The 18073-nt window shown below is 34.7% G+C and overlaps 1 protein-coding gene across 1 annotated transcript in view; it reads right to left on the minus strand.

Annotated features, from left to right (window-relative positions):
• The window catches only part of PSME4 (proteasome activator subunit 4), a 99498-nt gene that overhangs the window by 47473 nt on the left and 33952 nt on the right, over positions 1–18073 (minus strand). Inside the window, exons 4-13 of the mRNA XM_024118664.3 lie at positions 14086–14130; positions 11951–12100; positions 10532–10595; positions 9639–9713; positions 8317–8439; positions 6072–6164; positions 4999–5264; positions 2103–2289; positions 1337–1426; positions 524–588 (exon numbers count right to left, since the gene is read on the minus strand). Of these exons, the coding sequence (XP_023974432.1) occupies positions 524–588; positions 1337–1426; positions 2103–2289; positions 4999–5264; positions 6072–6164; positions 8317–8439; positions 9639–9713; positions 10532–10595; positions 11951–12100; positions 14086–14130 (1158 nt within the window). The remainder of the gene's footprint in view (positions 1–523; positions 589–1336; positions 1427–2102; positions 2290–4998; positions 5265–6071; positions 6165–8316; positions 8440–9638; positions 9714–10531; positions 10596–11950; positions 12101–14085; positions 14131–18073) is intronic.

Genomic DNA, 18073 nt, shown 5'->3' on the forward strand with positions numbered 1-18073 from the left:
TGATACTGAGCTCCATGAGCTGTTTGTATATTTTGGAGATTAATCCTTTGTTCCTTCGTTTGCAAAGATTTTCTCCCATTCTGAGGGCTGTCTTTTTGTCTTTGCAAACTACTTTTGACATGTTTGATCAGTCACAGCACCTTCTCCATACACTGCACAAATCTTTTTTTTGCATTTCAGTTGTGTTTTTACCTTTCTTGAAATAATAAAGCATAATATGCCAAAAATGTTGCTTTTTTCTTCCACCTTCAGTATTAAAATGGCTACACAAAAATTCACCAATTTTTGATAAGTCTTTTACTAAATATGACAGCTGTCGCATACAATCTAACAAAATTGTTTAGAAAGAAGTTAAAAACATCTAAGTACTACTAGAGCCATCTTATGGAAAAAGCAAATGAACCTTTTGGCCAACCCAATAATTAAATACAGGTTGCAGTGCAGAACGAGGCTAAAGTTGCTGGGACAGGACATCACTATTTTTGAATGTCAGATAAAGGGGATATCTGGGGTACTGGCTCACCTGTCCATAAACTGTAAGACGAAATCCTCAAATTCAGCTGTGGCAGAACAAAGTTCTCGCTCCACCTGTAACATGTCAACGTGGAGAAAATTTTAAAAGAGTCTTTGATTTTTTTCTCTGAACAAAACTCAATTATAGTCTACAAAATGTCTCTAATACTGCATTATTACATTGAGTGCTGTGAGAAACAGCACCATAATTCAGTATCAATTTAGAGTAACTCATCTACTTTCCAGGAACCAAAATAAGAAGTAATTAACATATTTTGTAAGGGCCAAAAACAGAAGTCAGGCAGCCATTTTTAAAAAAATCAATAACAGTTTTCAAACTGCTGGTGTTATGTGTAAAGGATTATCTCTCACTACTTAAACATCTAAATGCCAAAAGTCAGGTAGTAACATACTTGTAATAAAGAAAATTGTTCTAAAAAAAAACCAGACAGTAATGAAGAAAATTTCTCTTCATCAGATGCCAATCCCCTTAACAGATTTATTCCTAACATAAGGTGGAAAAACAAAATGCCACCACCTTTGCTTAACAAAACATTAAAAAGTGACAAAACACTGAAATACAGCTTTACATGTCACTTGTTTACTAAAATAGCGTATTTTTGACCACCCCCTTTGGTGGGTGCTCTGCAGATTATTTTATCAATGATGACCTCCATTTAAATCGTTCTAGTCACAAAACAGTAATTTTAACTTATGAGCACCTCTGCAAAGTTGCTTTTAAACTATCAAATATTACTATGCATATACAGTAAGAATCAGAACTCAGCTAACCAATCCTTTTACAACCAGAAAGCATCCTTACTTCTGTGAGGTCATTTCTTTCTTGTAGTACAGATGAACAATCTACTAAAGGCACCAGAGTGGAAAATGTTGCTATAAATTGGAATGTGATCTATGGGAAGATACAAAAGAACTAATATTAATTACATAACTCTAGTTCCAAAATACATGTATACCATAAGCTACAATAAAGTACCAAATAAATTATTCTGAGGGAAATCCCACAACAATTTTTCTGAAAGTTTATTAGGTTTAAGCACAAAGTTCTGCAATCTTTTGTCACTGAGAAGTTACCGTGCCTCCCACCAAAAATATAACATTAGCTAAGAGTAAATAGAAAATGCTAATGCAGAAGCTAGAGACCAGGGAAGAGGGAAGGTGAACAATATTGTAAGTCAGAAGGTGTGTGTATAAGGGGAATCTGGCATTTCACACCCAGTAATTTTTATCATGTTCCTTGTGACAAGTGCAGACAAACGGAAGCGCAAGTGATCATATGCTATCATTTTTAATGTATCTGCTTAAGGAAGATAGGAGATACATAATGAGCTTTAAAACACCATATGATCATAAATGCACACGGGTTATGGGAAATTACTAAGGAAGACCTTACATAGATCAACTAACTGTCCACAGATCTAAACTTGGGCATCTACAGATATAACTCTGCTACCATTAACAAATTTTACACTTTACTATGTTCTAAAGAATACTTGAAGAAAAAGTAATAGGATATCCATTTACACAATTATAACTTAGATACAAAACAGAATCATAAATATGCTCACCATGCATTTACTAAAGTCATTTGGATCCACCCCAGGCAATGCTCTCATCAACAGAGGTAGCATGTGTGTTGGACCTTCAGGAAACCACTTGCCCCCTGATACCAAACTGCGGGCTACTCCAATTACACAACTTAATGTAGCTGTGAGCTGGTGAGGTTCTGTTAAAGTCTCTAGTGCAGGATATGTTCTACAGTTTGAAAACAGAATTTTAAAAATTTTCCATCACAGATAAACATACATAACACATTAAACATACTAAATTCACAAACTGCATTTTGGATTAAAGGTTTGTAGCTGGCACAGTATTCTGAGTGAATATTTGCTCTCAAAGTGAACAGAATCACCCAAATAAAGGAAAGGTACATGTTCTCCCAAAACCCTGCCACCTTACCACCTTCCTCCATGCCAATTCCACACTGAAAAGTAACATGAGCTGGTAGGTTTTTGCATTCTTTCAGCATCTTAATCCATTTCCACATTCTAATAGGACTGCATCTAATCTAAAAGTCAGTGATTATTAGAATTCAGGAATAACAAGTTACAACTACTCCACTCTTCCCTTTTATGGGAAAAAACAATCTTACTAAAATGCTGAAGGGTCTATTTTACACTTTTAAAAAGACTGTATTTTAAAGTTGGAAATCAGCTATCAGAAACATAAGAGAATATGCCTGAGATTAGAGTGAATAAAATAGGGGGACTAAGACAAACGCAATCTTTGATCACTAAGTAAGTATTTACGAGCCAAGAACACTCACTCTATGGCTCAGTGATTTCACTTTTGAGAATCTATCCTATAGGGGAAAAAAAATCCAAAATACAGTCAGTTTAAATTCCTCTTATACAGAAATGGTAAATAATAAGGAAATTTAATTATAAATAAGTAGGAAAAAAGAAGGATTTCTAACTAGGATTAAAAAAAAAAATCAAACCTATGCTTATTTTAAAAGATGGATGAAACAAACCAAAAACTCTTTAGCAGAGATTGTCTTCAGGAGATACAAAACTAAGTGCCTAAAATTTTTTTTCTACATTTTTACTTTTAAAAGACTTTTGCTTGGGGACTTCCCTGGTGGTCCAGCAATTAAGACTCTGCGCTCCCAATGCAGGGGCCCCAGGTTTGATCCCCGGTCAGGGAACTAGATCCTGCATGCCGCAACTAAGAGCCCACATGCCTCAACTAAGAGCCCGCATGCCTCAACTAAAAAGAGCCTGCATGCCACAACGAAGATACTGTGTGCTGCAACTAAAAAGACCTCACGTGGCCAAATAAATAAATAAATACATAAAAATATATATATATATATATTTTAAAAGACTTTTGCTTGGAAATTCCCTGGCAGTCCAATGGTTAGGACTTGGCACTTACACTGCCATGACCCAGGTTCAATCCCCTATCAGGGAGCTAAGATCCTGCAAGCCGTGCACTGCGGCCAAAAAAAAAAGAAAAAGAAAACGAAAAAAAAAAAAAAAACCCGTCAAAAAAAGGTAGCAATGCCACTTCTAAACAGGACAAAATTACAACTGAGTCTCAAAAAATGTCATGGTATTGACAATTTTGTTAATTAAATATTTATCTTGGCCAAGCATACATCACAGAATATGCTGGTATTAAATTTGTCCAAAATTTGAGAACTAAAGAAAAATGTGATGGATAATTGTATTTGTATTTATAAGCTTTGTTCCTTCTACTAAAAACTTACCTCACCAGTCATAATTCATCAGCTGGAAAACATTAAAATAAGGCAAAACAAAGGGAAAGTAAAGAAACACCAAAACACCTCAGAGTTCAAAATTTTAACTATGCAAACAACTGAAGTCCCCCCTTAGAAGCAAGTCTCTCCTCTCCAAAGAGCATCAAGGGACTTGCCACTAACTGATAGCTTCTGCTACCATGTGGAGGTCAAGTAGCAAAGAACACTGAAGGATGAAGACAGAGTAGAAACTGCCTAACTTCCCCATTCCATTTCCTAATTAAGTTGTACATGCTGGAAGTTTCAAGGCCCCAAGATGTATACATAAAAAAACAGGGGGAGCCTCATTTTGGTGAAGATCTTTAACAGGATACCCTTTGCCAAGTAAATGTCACCAATTTTCTTGTCTCAACAGTTAGTCAGAAAATAAGCTGTCATCTGCATTCTGCTAGTAAGGACCTTGGACAAATCTTGAGTTTTAAGAAACTCAAACTGTTAGATCCTTCTGGGCTCCAAAATCTAACATTCTTCTTCTACTTTTGACAAAGCCATTTAGAGAGGAATCATAAAGCTGAAGTTCAGGGAGCAAAGGAATGAATAATAGAAAGCTTAAGCAATCTGCTCCTGAACACTCAAGACAACTGAGAGTGGCCTCTCCTACGAAGCACACCAGGCCTATATTGTGACAGTGATGAGACAAATGGAGAACTACTTTTGTTACTATTTCAACATACAAAACAACAAATGCAGTAAAATCAACACTGTAGAAATAATACACACAAGGTTATACAATATATGAAAATAATAAAGGTAACCAAATTTTCCTCTCTATCATTGAGCCTGAGAAATAGAAATGCAAAATCACATTCACTGCCATGTTCTCAATATTTAGTGACACTCACATTTTGTGAAAAAACAGCCAGAGCTTTATATATGAGCAAAAACTTGAGTAGCTAAAATGTGCAAATAATTCAAAATATTTTATTTTATCCATTTCATATCAATTTTCTTTTCTCTCCAATAAACCTTTATCAAGTTACCAATCATTAGGTTAAAATGCCTTGTCTCCTCTAGGAACAGGAATAAGCATAAAGATAGCAAAACAGAAGCCACAGAAAAGAAAAGAAAGCCAAGCACAAGAGTATAGAGAATAACAGTAGCCACAGCTGAGGCTTCAACGAAACAAGTAAAGCTATACTTACCTTTCAAGTACAGGGGGTATTACTAACTCCGGTCTCATGAGTGCAAGATTCTGCAGAGCCTGGGCTGCTTCTAAACTACCAGTTTTGCTAAACATAGCCAAGAGGACAGGTTGAATAATGCATTGTACAAAGTCTGTAACATCTTGATCAGTAAGCTTATGGCTATCAGGCACAGGAGTTAACCAAGAAGGCTTCTTGTATCTTTCACGATGTAATCTTCTAACAACACTGTTTGGCAATCGCTGAAGTAGTTTCATTAACTTGTTCTGGGGACACAGAAGCAGAAGGTCCTAGGTAGGTTCTAGTTCCCCTATAGATATTCATAGTTCCTCTCTACCCTCCCAAGTAAAGATTTTTAAAATAACAGCTTGTATAATCTTTCTTTTATCGACTACAACCTTTTTATTTTTTTATTTTTAAAATTTTATTGAAGTATAGTTGATTTACAACTATACTGTGTTGATTTACAACACAGTGTGTTGTGTTAATTTCTGCTGTACAGCAAAGTGACTCAGTTATACATATATATATTCTTTTTCACATTCTTTTCCATTGTGGTTTTCACAGGACATTGAATATAGTTCCCTGTGCTATGCAGTAGGACCTTGCTGTTTAACAGCTTGTATAATCTTATTACAAAGACCTGTATGGCCTAACTAGATAGAATAAAATACTCTTATTCTATTATCAATTAATCATTGATAATAATTAATAAAGATGTGTTTCAAATTTCAGTTTTAATTTCTAGCACCACATGAATCTTCCATTACATGAAAAGCCATTTTAACCAGGCAACTTAAAAACAAACAAACAAAAAAACTAACATGATAAAACTGAAAAGATGATTCCATGGGTTTGTGGCATTTTGTTACCAGTTACCACACTAGTATTATCTTTATTTCTATATGTTCTATGAACACAGTAACTTAATGTAAACTTGATCATTGACGTATCGCCAAATCTTAGACAAAGGACAGAAAATGTATCATAGGTTAAACAATAGGCAATAGTTACATGTGACCATATCTTAAAAAATTCCAAACCCTAAGAGTAAAAAAATGAACATTACTCACCAGCCAGCGGCCATTATTTGAAGGATGGTAAAAAGATGTGATGCTGTTAAACAAACCAGCCAAATGTTTTTGCACTAGCTTACTTGGTCCACCCTGTTCAGATAAAAGAGCAAAAATATCAGTACCCACGTTATCTGTAAAACTGAAGGGGTTAACAGGCCCAGGCCTATATACAGATCTCTTAACGTGGCTCATATTCATCCTGCTGGCAAAAATCAATTCTACCTCTAAATAAAAGTCAAAAACAATTCCCGGATGAACTTCATACAAATCAATTCAAGACAGTCTACTAAAAATAGGGGCAAATAAATAAATAAATAAAATTAAAATTAAAATAAAAAATAAGGGCAACTTACTGAAACCAAATCAGAAAATGGAAAAGGTACCTTTCAATTTAGAATAACAATATCTTTTACTCTTTGCAGTTAAATAATTTTTCTCACTCAGATTACCATCTTAAAAAAAAAAAGATTACCATCTTAAAATAACCAAGTGTGACAACATTAAGAATAAAAAGCATTCCTTAAAAGATTCAAGAAGTGAAGAAGTTCTCACAGCAGGAAATAAGGAGGTGAGAGTTACATAAATGCATTCAAATATTTTATTATTACTTCTAAATGTTTCAAGTGATTAGACCTGTTATATGTGACCATATTGTGATTCAAAAAAGAAAAAAAAATTCTTCCCTTAATCTGTTACCAAAATAGCCAACCAAACAACCATAGAACCCGGGCTGCAGGACTTGGGCGGTGGGGGGGCCAGGGGAGGTGGCGGCAATGAGGAAAAGGCTGGCAATCATCTTAGCAAGTTGAACCAACCTGGGAATAAAGGACTACAACTTGGCCTTGAAACCTCCTATCTATCTCAAGATGATCTTCTTTCAAGCAACAGCACAGTTTATAATGCATGCAAATGTCAAATCACTGTCCCAAAACTAACATAGTATTATATGTCAATTATATTTCAAGTAAAAAGAATCAGCACAGACCTAAGGCAGAATATCGAGTTACATAAGGAACATGTCTTTCTGCTGAAATAAAATCCACATTCACGTTTCCCAATTTAGTACAGGGCAACTACTGAGACCATAATTCCATAGCAAAATACCAACAAAATTTTCAAAATTCTAACATAATAATTAGCACTGTTGATTTTTAAATTATATTAAATATTCATATTTAACACAAAATGAAACTGCCAATGAGAACAACTGTGTGAGAAACAGCAACATTAAAATAAGGCTGATACCAATCACTATCTAATTCTGTGGCTCCTAAAAAACAAGTTCCAACTCATTGCTTATGTAAAATACTAAATATCCGTGTTTCTGCTGTTGTTGAATATCAGAAAGAAAATGGGATTTTCCCTCTGTTTAATAAAATAACAACAACAAAAAAAGAGGAGCTTGAAATTTTCTTTTCTTTTAATCTTACAATGAGATTTAAGAGCTAAACTTCTCACAACCATTCTGTCTTTCTGACAGAAACAGCCAACCGAGCAGTATAACCTGGGAGAAAATAGCAAACACAGAACAATATCAAATATCAAATGCAGAATAACTCAAAAAGGAGATAACTGTAGAGGCAATATGAATGACAATTCAGAAAATTACAGTATAAAGTTGTTTTACTACTCTTATTTGGAAGATGACAGTCAGTAAAATAATCCTACATACTTCTCCCTTCACTAAGATTACTTGGTCAATAAGCTTTGTGTTCAATATGATGTTTTATGTGAACACTGACAATAAATGCATTAATATTGAGCATATGCAGAACCCTGAGTTCAAATCTACCTTTATCATTATCAATTTGACTTGGGAAAGTTCTTTTACCCATGACTCTGGTTCTTGGTCTGTAAAACTATTACAGATATTCTGAATCTCTTAAAACTCTAACTGCTTCCTCACCCCCCCAAATTAAACTATGATTGACCTATAGCCCTGTTAGTTCCAGTGTATTACATAGTGATTCCATATTTCTATATATTACAAAATGATCACAATAATCAAAACTCTGAACTTCTGACCCTTACTTTTAAGGTCCATTACTTAAGGAGATTTATAAATGGTACATTATGACTACATTCTGAGTCTGAGAAACATAAGCTTACTCCATCAGAAATATCCAAGAATCAAGTGACCAACTAAGCCACTAATCTAGAATTATGTGATTATGTAGAATTTTTGTGTGGTTAACACAAAATTTACATAAACTATATAAACCAAAGATAATGTATTACAAACCATCATGGCGGTGATCCATATTACAGCATGTCCTATATCATAAGCATTTGTTAAAAATCTTGGGACTAACACTTGACTGCTTCCCACTGGGAGGTTCAGGCTTCTCAGAATTCTTGTAAATATCTTTAAAAAGAAAAAAAAAAGAATTAAGAATAAATATTTACATATATCAAATAACTCATTAAATAACCTAAGTGTTACATATTAGTGTTACTATATTGAATATATATTCTCATTTGATTGGTTTTTAAGCAAAATGATATACTGTTTAGTAATTTGCTTTATTCCTTAGGAATTTCATATAAATATCTGTACAGTTTCTCTAATGACACTCTGAGGTCACAGGCATGCGACTATGAAGCACCCATATCCATGTACTTCAAAATTGGCAAATGAGACTTAGTTAAACATAAAAAGGCAAAATGTAGATAACTGTAGTTCAATGTGAAATATTTTGACTACTTTCTACCTCCCTAAATGCACATAAAATTATTTTTCCTATGCTCTCATTCCAAGCCAAGGATGCACAAAACACAAATATCTTCTGGCCGATTACTCTCCCTCTCAAAATTTTACCATTGACTTTACCCCCTAAGAATCTGCATTTTAATCTGTCATTTAATAACTGTATTTTAATACAATTAGATTTATTTTTTAAAATCTGTTGTTAAATATGTCAGATATGGCGGGGCTAAAGATTGGGGAAATCTACTTTTCCTTCTTAGTTGCTATTGGCCAGCAACAGAGAAAGACACCACAAGCAAAGGCAATCAGAGCATATGCCTTTTGCTGCTCCCCAGCTCTGCTCTACTGTCAGTGTGCACATCAGAACCACCCGGATGCCCCATAACAGCCTTCTTGAAGCTCCACAGATGATTCTACTGCAGGTGAAACAACACCGAATATGCAGTAATGCACCTAGAGACATTTTCTAGCTTTAAGCACTCTAGGAAAGTATACAATGTGATTTTAAAAGTGGGGAACACTCTAGAAGAACAATCAAATACAATACACAAAATTCGTTGGAAGGGATGAATGTATGACACCCTGAATAACAGTTTTAGTACTTTCTAAATTACTTACTCTGAAACTTATAGTGCATGTCCTGCATAGGTAAGACAAAATAATCAAACATTTATGATAGCTTGATATGATCCAATTACTTTTTGAAAATAAACGATCTATCCTTTAAATTACTTATGTTTTTACTAACAGTCAAAAAATATTTTATGTGGTGCTAGAAATAAGAATACAAAACACACTTCTTAAAGACAAAAAGATAATGTCAGTACTATTGTATATGTTCAAATGTTCTTAATTACCTTTGGTACATAAGGATCCCAATCTATGTACCCTATATTATCTGTAGCCAATCGAGCAAAGAGATTTACTAGTTGCTGAAAGTAAACAAAAAAAAAAAGACAGTTAATACATTTGTTGTTTTTAAGGGTCACAGTCACACCCCTTATCCACTTATTCTTTTCAGAACAATCACTATGGGCACAACTGAATTTAATATTTGATTTATGACTCAGTTTTTTCAAATCTCCAAATTTAAGTTCTGATTCTCATCACCCATTTAAAAATCAATTGCAGTTGAAATGCTTATTAAAAAAGGGAAATGACAAAGCATCATCCACAGTGCAAAGAGAAAAATAAGTTTTAATCAAACACACATGTAGAAAACATCCACCAGGTGTCCAGCGCCATGAGAGTTAAGGGTACAAAAGGAAATAAACAACAGGGTTTTACTCTTCATGCATTTCACAGTACATGTATATACTTTCAGATATTGATAAAACCAAAATAAAGAATATTTTGAAAATAAAGAATATAGGGCTTCCCTGGTGGCGCGGTGGTTGCGCGTCCGCCTGCCGATGCAGGGGAACCGGGTTCGCGCCCCGGTCTGGGAGGATCCCACATGCCGCGGAGCGGCTGGGCCTGTGAGCCATGGCCGCTGGGCCTGCGCGTCCGGAGCCTGTGCTCCGCAACGGGAGAGGCCACAACAGAGAGAGGCCCGCATACCACAAAAAAAAAAAAAAGAATATAACCAAAATGAATATTCTAGCTCTCTTAGAATACAGCAAATAAAATTCTAAAAAACTGACTACAACACTGCTAATAGCCAATTCTAAGGAACTGAAGTTACTTATCAAATGATCCGATATAGTTACTTCCAAACTAAAAAGTATATAATAAAAAATGGGATACTCACCCCCTCCCACTGTGGGAGATTTTGCACTGAAACCCAAAGGCCAATTAATTCATCAAACCAAAGTCTGAAGAAGAAAAATGTTGTTAGAAATAGCTAGTGATTTATAGCAAGTGGTTCAAAGCCAGGTATCCTTTGTATTTTTTTAATCTATTATTCTTACTGGTAACTACACAACCTAGAAAAAATAATACTGAAAGTTACAAACTTAATGGAAAAAGAAATACTTTTGTCTGAATATTCTCCCTTCAATTTATTTATGCTAAAAAGAATAATCTCATCAAATTTCTACTTCATTGTTAAATAATCGTCTACCCCTATCTAACACTGTTTACAAGTTTCTCCTTCCTCTCCCTACCTCTTTGCTTTAATGCTTTCCCGTTACTACCTGTTCCTGCAACTCTCCCTTACTCTCTTTTAACAGGCCAACTAGTAATTACACCATTAACTAGCACTACGGTAAATGCTAGTTAATGGTGTAATTACTAGTTGGCCTGTTATAAAAGAAATGAGTCACAAAGTGTTAGGAGCAATTAAATTATAGTGGTGGAAACTCTCAAGTTAAAGAAACACTGGATTGGCCAAAAAGTAACATCTTACAGAAAATCCCGAATGAACTTTTTGGCCAACCCAATAGTAGAGAATATAGGGGCAAGAAAACATCTGAATATTATTAACCAATCTTTACAAATGTCAAAGAAATTACAAGTTTTTAATTAAAATTAAAATTTCATAAACATACAGCTAGATACAAAATTTCTGATTTGACTGAAATAAAAGATTTGACATCTCACTACAGAAAACATACTGGGGGAGTGGGAGGGCTAAACATGAACCCATAATATACTGATAATTACTATGATCCTTCCAGTCTTTTCTTCATACCTTTTACTTTTTTCATAAAAGTACAATCTAAATATTTTCATTCTTGGGTTTATGATATACCTATAGTCATCCAAGAAAAAAACAGTTCTTAAAAACAGTGAAAAGACTAGAAGAAGTTTAAAAAAAGACCAAAGAAAAACTATGGTACACATGATGAGGGTTAAAACAAAGGTTTAGAAAAACACTTTTCCTTTCCTTAAACTATGCAATTTAACATTTCCACCACTGCCTATTTATTGAAATTTTCAACCCCTTTTTGTACTTATTATTCTTTCTCTCCCAATATCTTAAATTAAAACCCACATCTTACTTGGCTTGACATACAAGCGTTATTCTCTCTTTATTTGCCATCCTATATTTAACTGTTTTAGCCTTCACACACACACTTCAAGTATAAGAAACATAATGGTTGAGTTGGTAAAATTTTTACTTATTATTGCTTTAATAGTTTGCACATGTATATATATATATATATATATATATGTATGTATTCCCTACTATATTCTAGATTTTGTCAAGATAGATATATATACTTACTTAAAACCTTTATGATGAAGTTCTGGAGAAAGGGAGGTAGGAAGAAATATTTCAAAATAAGTGATGGCCTTTTGCATCGTTACATCAAAAGGGCACATTAATGGCCGCCATTCTTCTAGCATCTCAGCTGTGGCATCTGCTGGAAAATACCTAATAAAGAAGGTTCTCATGTATCTGATCATTGGCTAAACGCTCTACATCATTATATGACTGACAAAAAAGGAGGAGAAGGCAAAGATACTCATGAGATAATATCACACACTACCAATGTGTGTGATATTACCTACAAGAAACACACATTTTTACAACTCTAAAATAAATAGCCTATCACACTTAGATAAATTTTCTTGTCTGTGGACTTGGGAAAATGTTATTGAGTTGGCCAAAGAGTTCGTTCGGGTTTTTCTGTAAGATGGCTGAACAAACTTTCTGGCCAACCCAACATAAAGTTGATAAACCTCAGATAAAATACAAAGTCATTCAAGTCACCTACAAACTTAAACATGATTGTTGTATTTTTTCATCCTATGTGCTGTGTAATAGTAATAGAAAAAAAAAATCTTGTCATAGGGAATCCAGTCTATATAAGAAATGTATAATCAGCAAAGTGAGAAAGAGAACATCAGCCCAGGAACGTCTAGGCACCTTAGGAACAAACCATTTACCCTCACTGGACCAGAGGTTCCTAGGTTGATGTTCTCTTTCTCACTTTGCTGATTATACATTTCCTCCTATATACAAGAGAGGATTGGGCTAGATGATCGAGTCCTATAGGCTCTAACATTGTAAAATTCTATGAAATGGGCAGGAGCATCCCTGGGGTATAGAAGATTTAGAAAAATAAAATCTGAAGTGTGCAGACACACACAAAATGAAGGTAAATGGGTAAGGAGGACCCGTTATCCATTTGGGTATGGAATGGATACCCAAATGGGTAGGCAGCTGGGGTTTAAAATAATGAAAAGCATATGAAAATTTATGATTTGGGTATGGCCCAAAAAGTTAGTAAACCCTTTCAAATACACTTGGAGGTTTGGCCTATACATCATATTATTAATCTTATTATATCTTTATACATCTGTGTTATTAGAATCACACTTCATTCCTTTATATGAAAAATAAAATTACATTTCTAGTTATTCTTCTGTTGAATTCATCGAGCATTTATGTACCAGATCATTGTGCAACAGGTTAGAATTAAAAAAATTTTTAAAGGCAGAATATATTCATATATTCTACCTTCAAAGATCTCATACATTGATTTCCCTTCCTAATTTTTCAGAATCGACTGTTAGCCTAGTAATCCAAAACAAAAGCTTGGGCATTCTATGAATTATCTAAGAACCTAAAAACCAGTAAGTACCTCAGTGATGATCAAGTTTCACAAAATGACACTGCTCCGTGGTGGCTTATTGAATGACTCAGGTTAGATCTTAAGCCTCTTAAAAGGAGACATTTTATATCTTGAAAATACATTTGCCCGAGACTGAGTAGTATAGGAGGTCAGCAACAAGTATCTGGTCTACAAAATAACTTTAACTCATATTACAAGCATATGATAAATATACGAATTTCCATTCAAAAGAATTCACTGCATTCATAGTAGAAGTATGTCTTAGAACAGCCTGATAAACAGGAATGAAAAAATAGTTCAAGTCCACACAACTGGACTTTAATTAAACTAAATTATATCCATATTCATCTTTAAACATAAGAATATGGGATATTCAAAGTCAAATATTCTACTGAAACAGAACACAGTAGAAAAAAACTTATGCGCCATCTTATTATTATTCATTTTAATATAAGACCTACAAGGCTCATTTTGGAAAATATTTTTGATCTGAGTAACAATACTCTAGGAAAACCTTTCAGATGAAGCCAGTTATACGTACATTATTGCATTCTTACTTTATAATGGGTGACTGACACGCACACCACTTAAAAATTTCTAAATTTATAAATGAAATCTGAAAAGTTCAGTTGAAGAGTTGGAGATGATATGTTGTGCCCAGTGACTAACATCACAATATCAGAGACTAGTTATACCTCTAAATTCCTCTTCAAAGCATACTAAAGATGGGGAAAAGCCCACAGAAACAATAAGAGGCTTTATAAATTGAGAAGCTACTTACGGTCGGCAGCTTTTCACGAGTGTTTTGAGAACATTTTCTACAGAACTGGGGGGAAAAAGCCATTTGATAAATTAGGTTGGTGTATTTTAAGAACACATCTTTAATAAATATTTCTAAGATACACTCATACATTTAGATATTATCTGTGTATATGGAATAACTAATCCTTCTTTTTCATACAGACAAAACTCTAATAATTAACTACCTAAACTCCGTAATCTACTCTTCCCTTTGCCTTCATTTTGCTCATTCTATGCAGTGAAAAAAAGGGAAGAAAACTAGAAAAGGGCAAATCATCTTCGATCTTTACAAAGTGGCCAGCAATGACCATAAACCTATCAATACATCAAGAAGTATGTTCAGTGGCTTCAAATACTAATTTTTAATTTTTATTAAAGTGCTTTTACATCAAAAAACAAACAGCAAAGTCTGGTGTGCTTCTGTTAGCAACTACCAGAAACCAGTTTTCTGTAACCTACTGATGAGAGTTTTATAACCCTCCAAGGCACTTTATTGCCAGCAACGATCATCAAAATAATAAGCAACTGCCACCTTTCTGACCAGCTACTTAAAAAGTCAGCTGAGGAACATTAAAAGCTGTAACTTATTTTCCAACTTGTAGGTGGTTCAAGTGAATTTAGGAAAACAACATATTTGTATATGAACTTATAATAAACACTTTAATGAAAAGGCTAGTGTGTACTGGTTTAAACACACATCACCAGAATGGATATTTAAAATTTTAAGTAGACCACAGTCAAAAGAGGTCAAATGCAAATTAACAAAACAAAGGGTAATTTTGAACTGGAATTTTAAAATAAATGTGTGACTACTTACAATGTGATGTATAAAAGTAAAAATAAAACAAGTCCCCAAATCTCAAGAGAAAAAATTATGGGGAAAAGGGGTAACTTTCAGGCAGTGCTTCCACCTGACACTTTCTCATTAAGCTGCTTGAAATTCTTAAGTCCAGAAGTCTATCCAACTTCTCTGAAAGCTTAAGAACTAATTTCCAAAGAAATTCCAAGGAATAACACAAACCAAACTCAACACAAGTAATCAATGTACTATATAACCAAGAGAGAAAACTATAATTTCATTACTTGAAGCAGTAAGAATCCTCTTTAATTTCAAAAGTACTCAGAAAAAAATTAACTGAAGAGGAAACTAGGCTAAACTCATGAGATAATTCTAAAATAAAAAAGATGACCATATGGCCAGAGAGCCATCGTGGAGCATTTTCTCTGATTATCAAAGAGAGATGTTACCTTCTCTCACAAAAAAAAAAACTCATCAATTCAGAAACAGAGTTTAATTGAGGGAACATCTAAGTTTGCCTAGTTAAAAAAAAAGGAGGGGGAGGGGAGCAAACTTCTCTCCAACTAAATTTACAACTCCCTGAAGACCACGACTATGATTTTTACTTCTGGGCATTTCCAAAGTGCTTATAACAAGGCTGTGTTCATTTACAGATATACATATATTATAAATATATTTATTTATTTACAAAGCTCTATAAACATTTTCTATCAGGACAACAAAGAACATCGATCTTTGGATCTTCTTTTAGTTTGGACCAAAGAACCAACTTAGAAACAAATTTTAGAATTCATAGGTAAGATCTGAAGATTCATCTAGTTCCAAACGAATAAGAGATCAACTTAAATGCAGATTTTAAAAAAGATAATTCTAAAATGGTAAACTTATGGTCCAAGGAAATAAGCAGAAGATCTATAATTCTACCAGTTCCTAATGTTTGTGTTCATGTTAACTTTACATTTACTTTTAACTGTTTCTGTGGCAGCTTGTTTGAGAGTACAACACAGAAAACCTGCTATTTTCACTGGTAATTTTTCTAGTCTACCAACAAACTTCCACATAATGTCAAAAATGATTCTAGAAAGCAAGTCATAAAAGGCTGCATAGCACATGTTTTCTCCAGTTCCCTTCACTCTTCAGAAGAATAGGTTAATTATAAGACTTGATAGCTGTCACTTCACTCATTAGAGGAATAGGGTGTGTGGGAATGTGATTTAGTTCATCTAAATAAAGTCAGTTTCAACCCCTCCTTATACATAAGGCCTGTGCCATTGGATTTATACGCTTTATCCAGAAAAGGGTACAATCTCTCTAACCTGTGATATCTGTATAGTGACCTTTTGTGATTCTTGTAATCTCTCAAGATGAAGGGAACAATGTTTCTGTTTAAAAATAAAATAAAAGGTTAAGGCTAGATGTTACTAGATTATATTTCACTAATTTTTAGAGGGAGTGAATAATCACTAAAAACTTTTCCAATTGTTGGAAATTTCTAACACTAAAGTGACAATTCAAAACACTTTTTTTTTTTTAATCAAAAGGGACCTACAGGGCTTCCCTGGTGGCGCAGTGGTTGAGTCCGCCTGCCGATGCAGGGGACACGGGTTCGTGCCCCGGTCCGGGAGGATCCCACATGCCGCGGAGCAGCTGGGCCCGTGGGCCATGGTCGCTGAGCCTGAGCATCCAGAGCCTGTGCTCCTCAACGGAAGAGGCCACAGCAGTGAGAGGCCCGCATACCGCAAAAAAAAAAAAAAAAGGGGGGGATCTACAGAGGGACTAAGTTTTGGGTGGGTTTTCTCATACCCTATTTCCTCTTAGTAAACGCATGTCAGCTTGAAAAGAAAGCCACAGTATATCATGTAATGAATGGTTCACAGCCTGGGCCTAGAGTCAGACGGATCTGAATTTGAATACCTGTCCTGCTACTTACTAGTAGCGCAGTATTATAGCCTCATATCTATATAAGAGCTGTTACAAAAATTAAATAAGATAATGTAAAGAATGCAGTTATCTGGCCCAGAATTAAGCACAATAAATGTTAACTACAATTATTATTTCATATCTGGCCAAAATAAATTATATTTTCAATCTCCTTAAGAATGAAAATTTGTACTCACTTTGCTTTTACATTTATTCTACTGCCTCTGAGAAGCTATTAATTTACATTTAGGAAATTGCATCAAAATAGGAAAAGTCCTTCCCCAACTGCCACCCTATTTATCAGGGCAGAAAGTAAGTTCTTGTCCCAGTTCTTGAGCTCTTGTCCCAGTTTCAACAAATGACTCCGTGTGAATTTTCCTCTCTGGGATGCAATTTCCTTATGATGATGTTCTTTATGATTCCTTATGTTAATAAAGTATGCCAAATAAATACTTAAGTACTTAAGTATGCCTTAAGTAAATAAATGCCAAATATGTAGCAGAGAAGCCTGAGGAAAGCCAAAAGCCTTAGACTCCAGTTACTGAGATAGTGGACTTATATAAACCTGGAGGTTTATGATTCCTACCTCCTTAGCCTTACCTAACTGTCAGGACAATATTCACTTCTAAACCAGAGAAATGTACAGCAAATGACAAATTCAAGAGGAGAGTAGTGTGGACTGCCCAGGGCCAGAAGTACGTTCAGCTTCACTTCATAATTCTTGAACTAAAATTTAACTTCAGAGTAATCATATTTGCTTTTTTATAAATGAACTAGGAAACTATAACCCTGGACAAAACCCAGTTTTGTCCTGCTTTTCCTAAATCCAAACAAATCCATCATCAGTTAGTCAAACACTATCCACCTCATATCTAATCTTACAAAATCTAATACTGCTTAGTTAAATCAGCAGTCATTTTTCACAGCCACTTCACACAAAATTAGGTTCAAGATAAATTTACCTGAGGACAGCCTAAATAAATTATAACATCTTCCTCATGATGTAGCATTAACATGGGTTTTTCAATACAATTACTTCAAGAAAAAAGTATGCCTCTACGGCAAGTAAACGTTAAGAAATTGTAATGATTCTGACCACTCGTGTAAAAAGAGTGTGTATGGGCTTCCCTGGTGGCGCAGTGGTTGAGAGCCCGCCTGCCGATGCAGGGGACACGGGTTCGTGCCCCGGTCCAGGAAGATCCCACATGCCGCGGAGCGGCTGGGCCCGTGAGCCATGGCCGCAGAGCCT

This window comes from Physeter macrocephalus, chromosome 12 (genome assembly GCF_002837175.3).
Source record: "Physeter macrocephalus isolate SW-GA chromosome 12, ASM283717v5, whole genome shotgun sequence".
Taxonomy (NCBI): Eukaryota; Metazoa; Chordata; class Mammalia; order Artiodactyla; family Physeteridae; genus Physeter; species Physeter macrocephalus.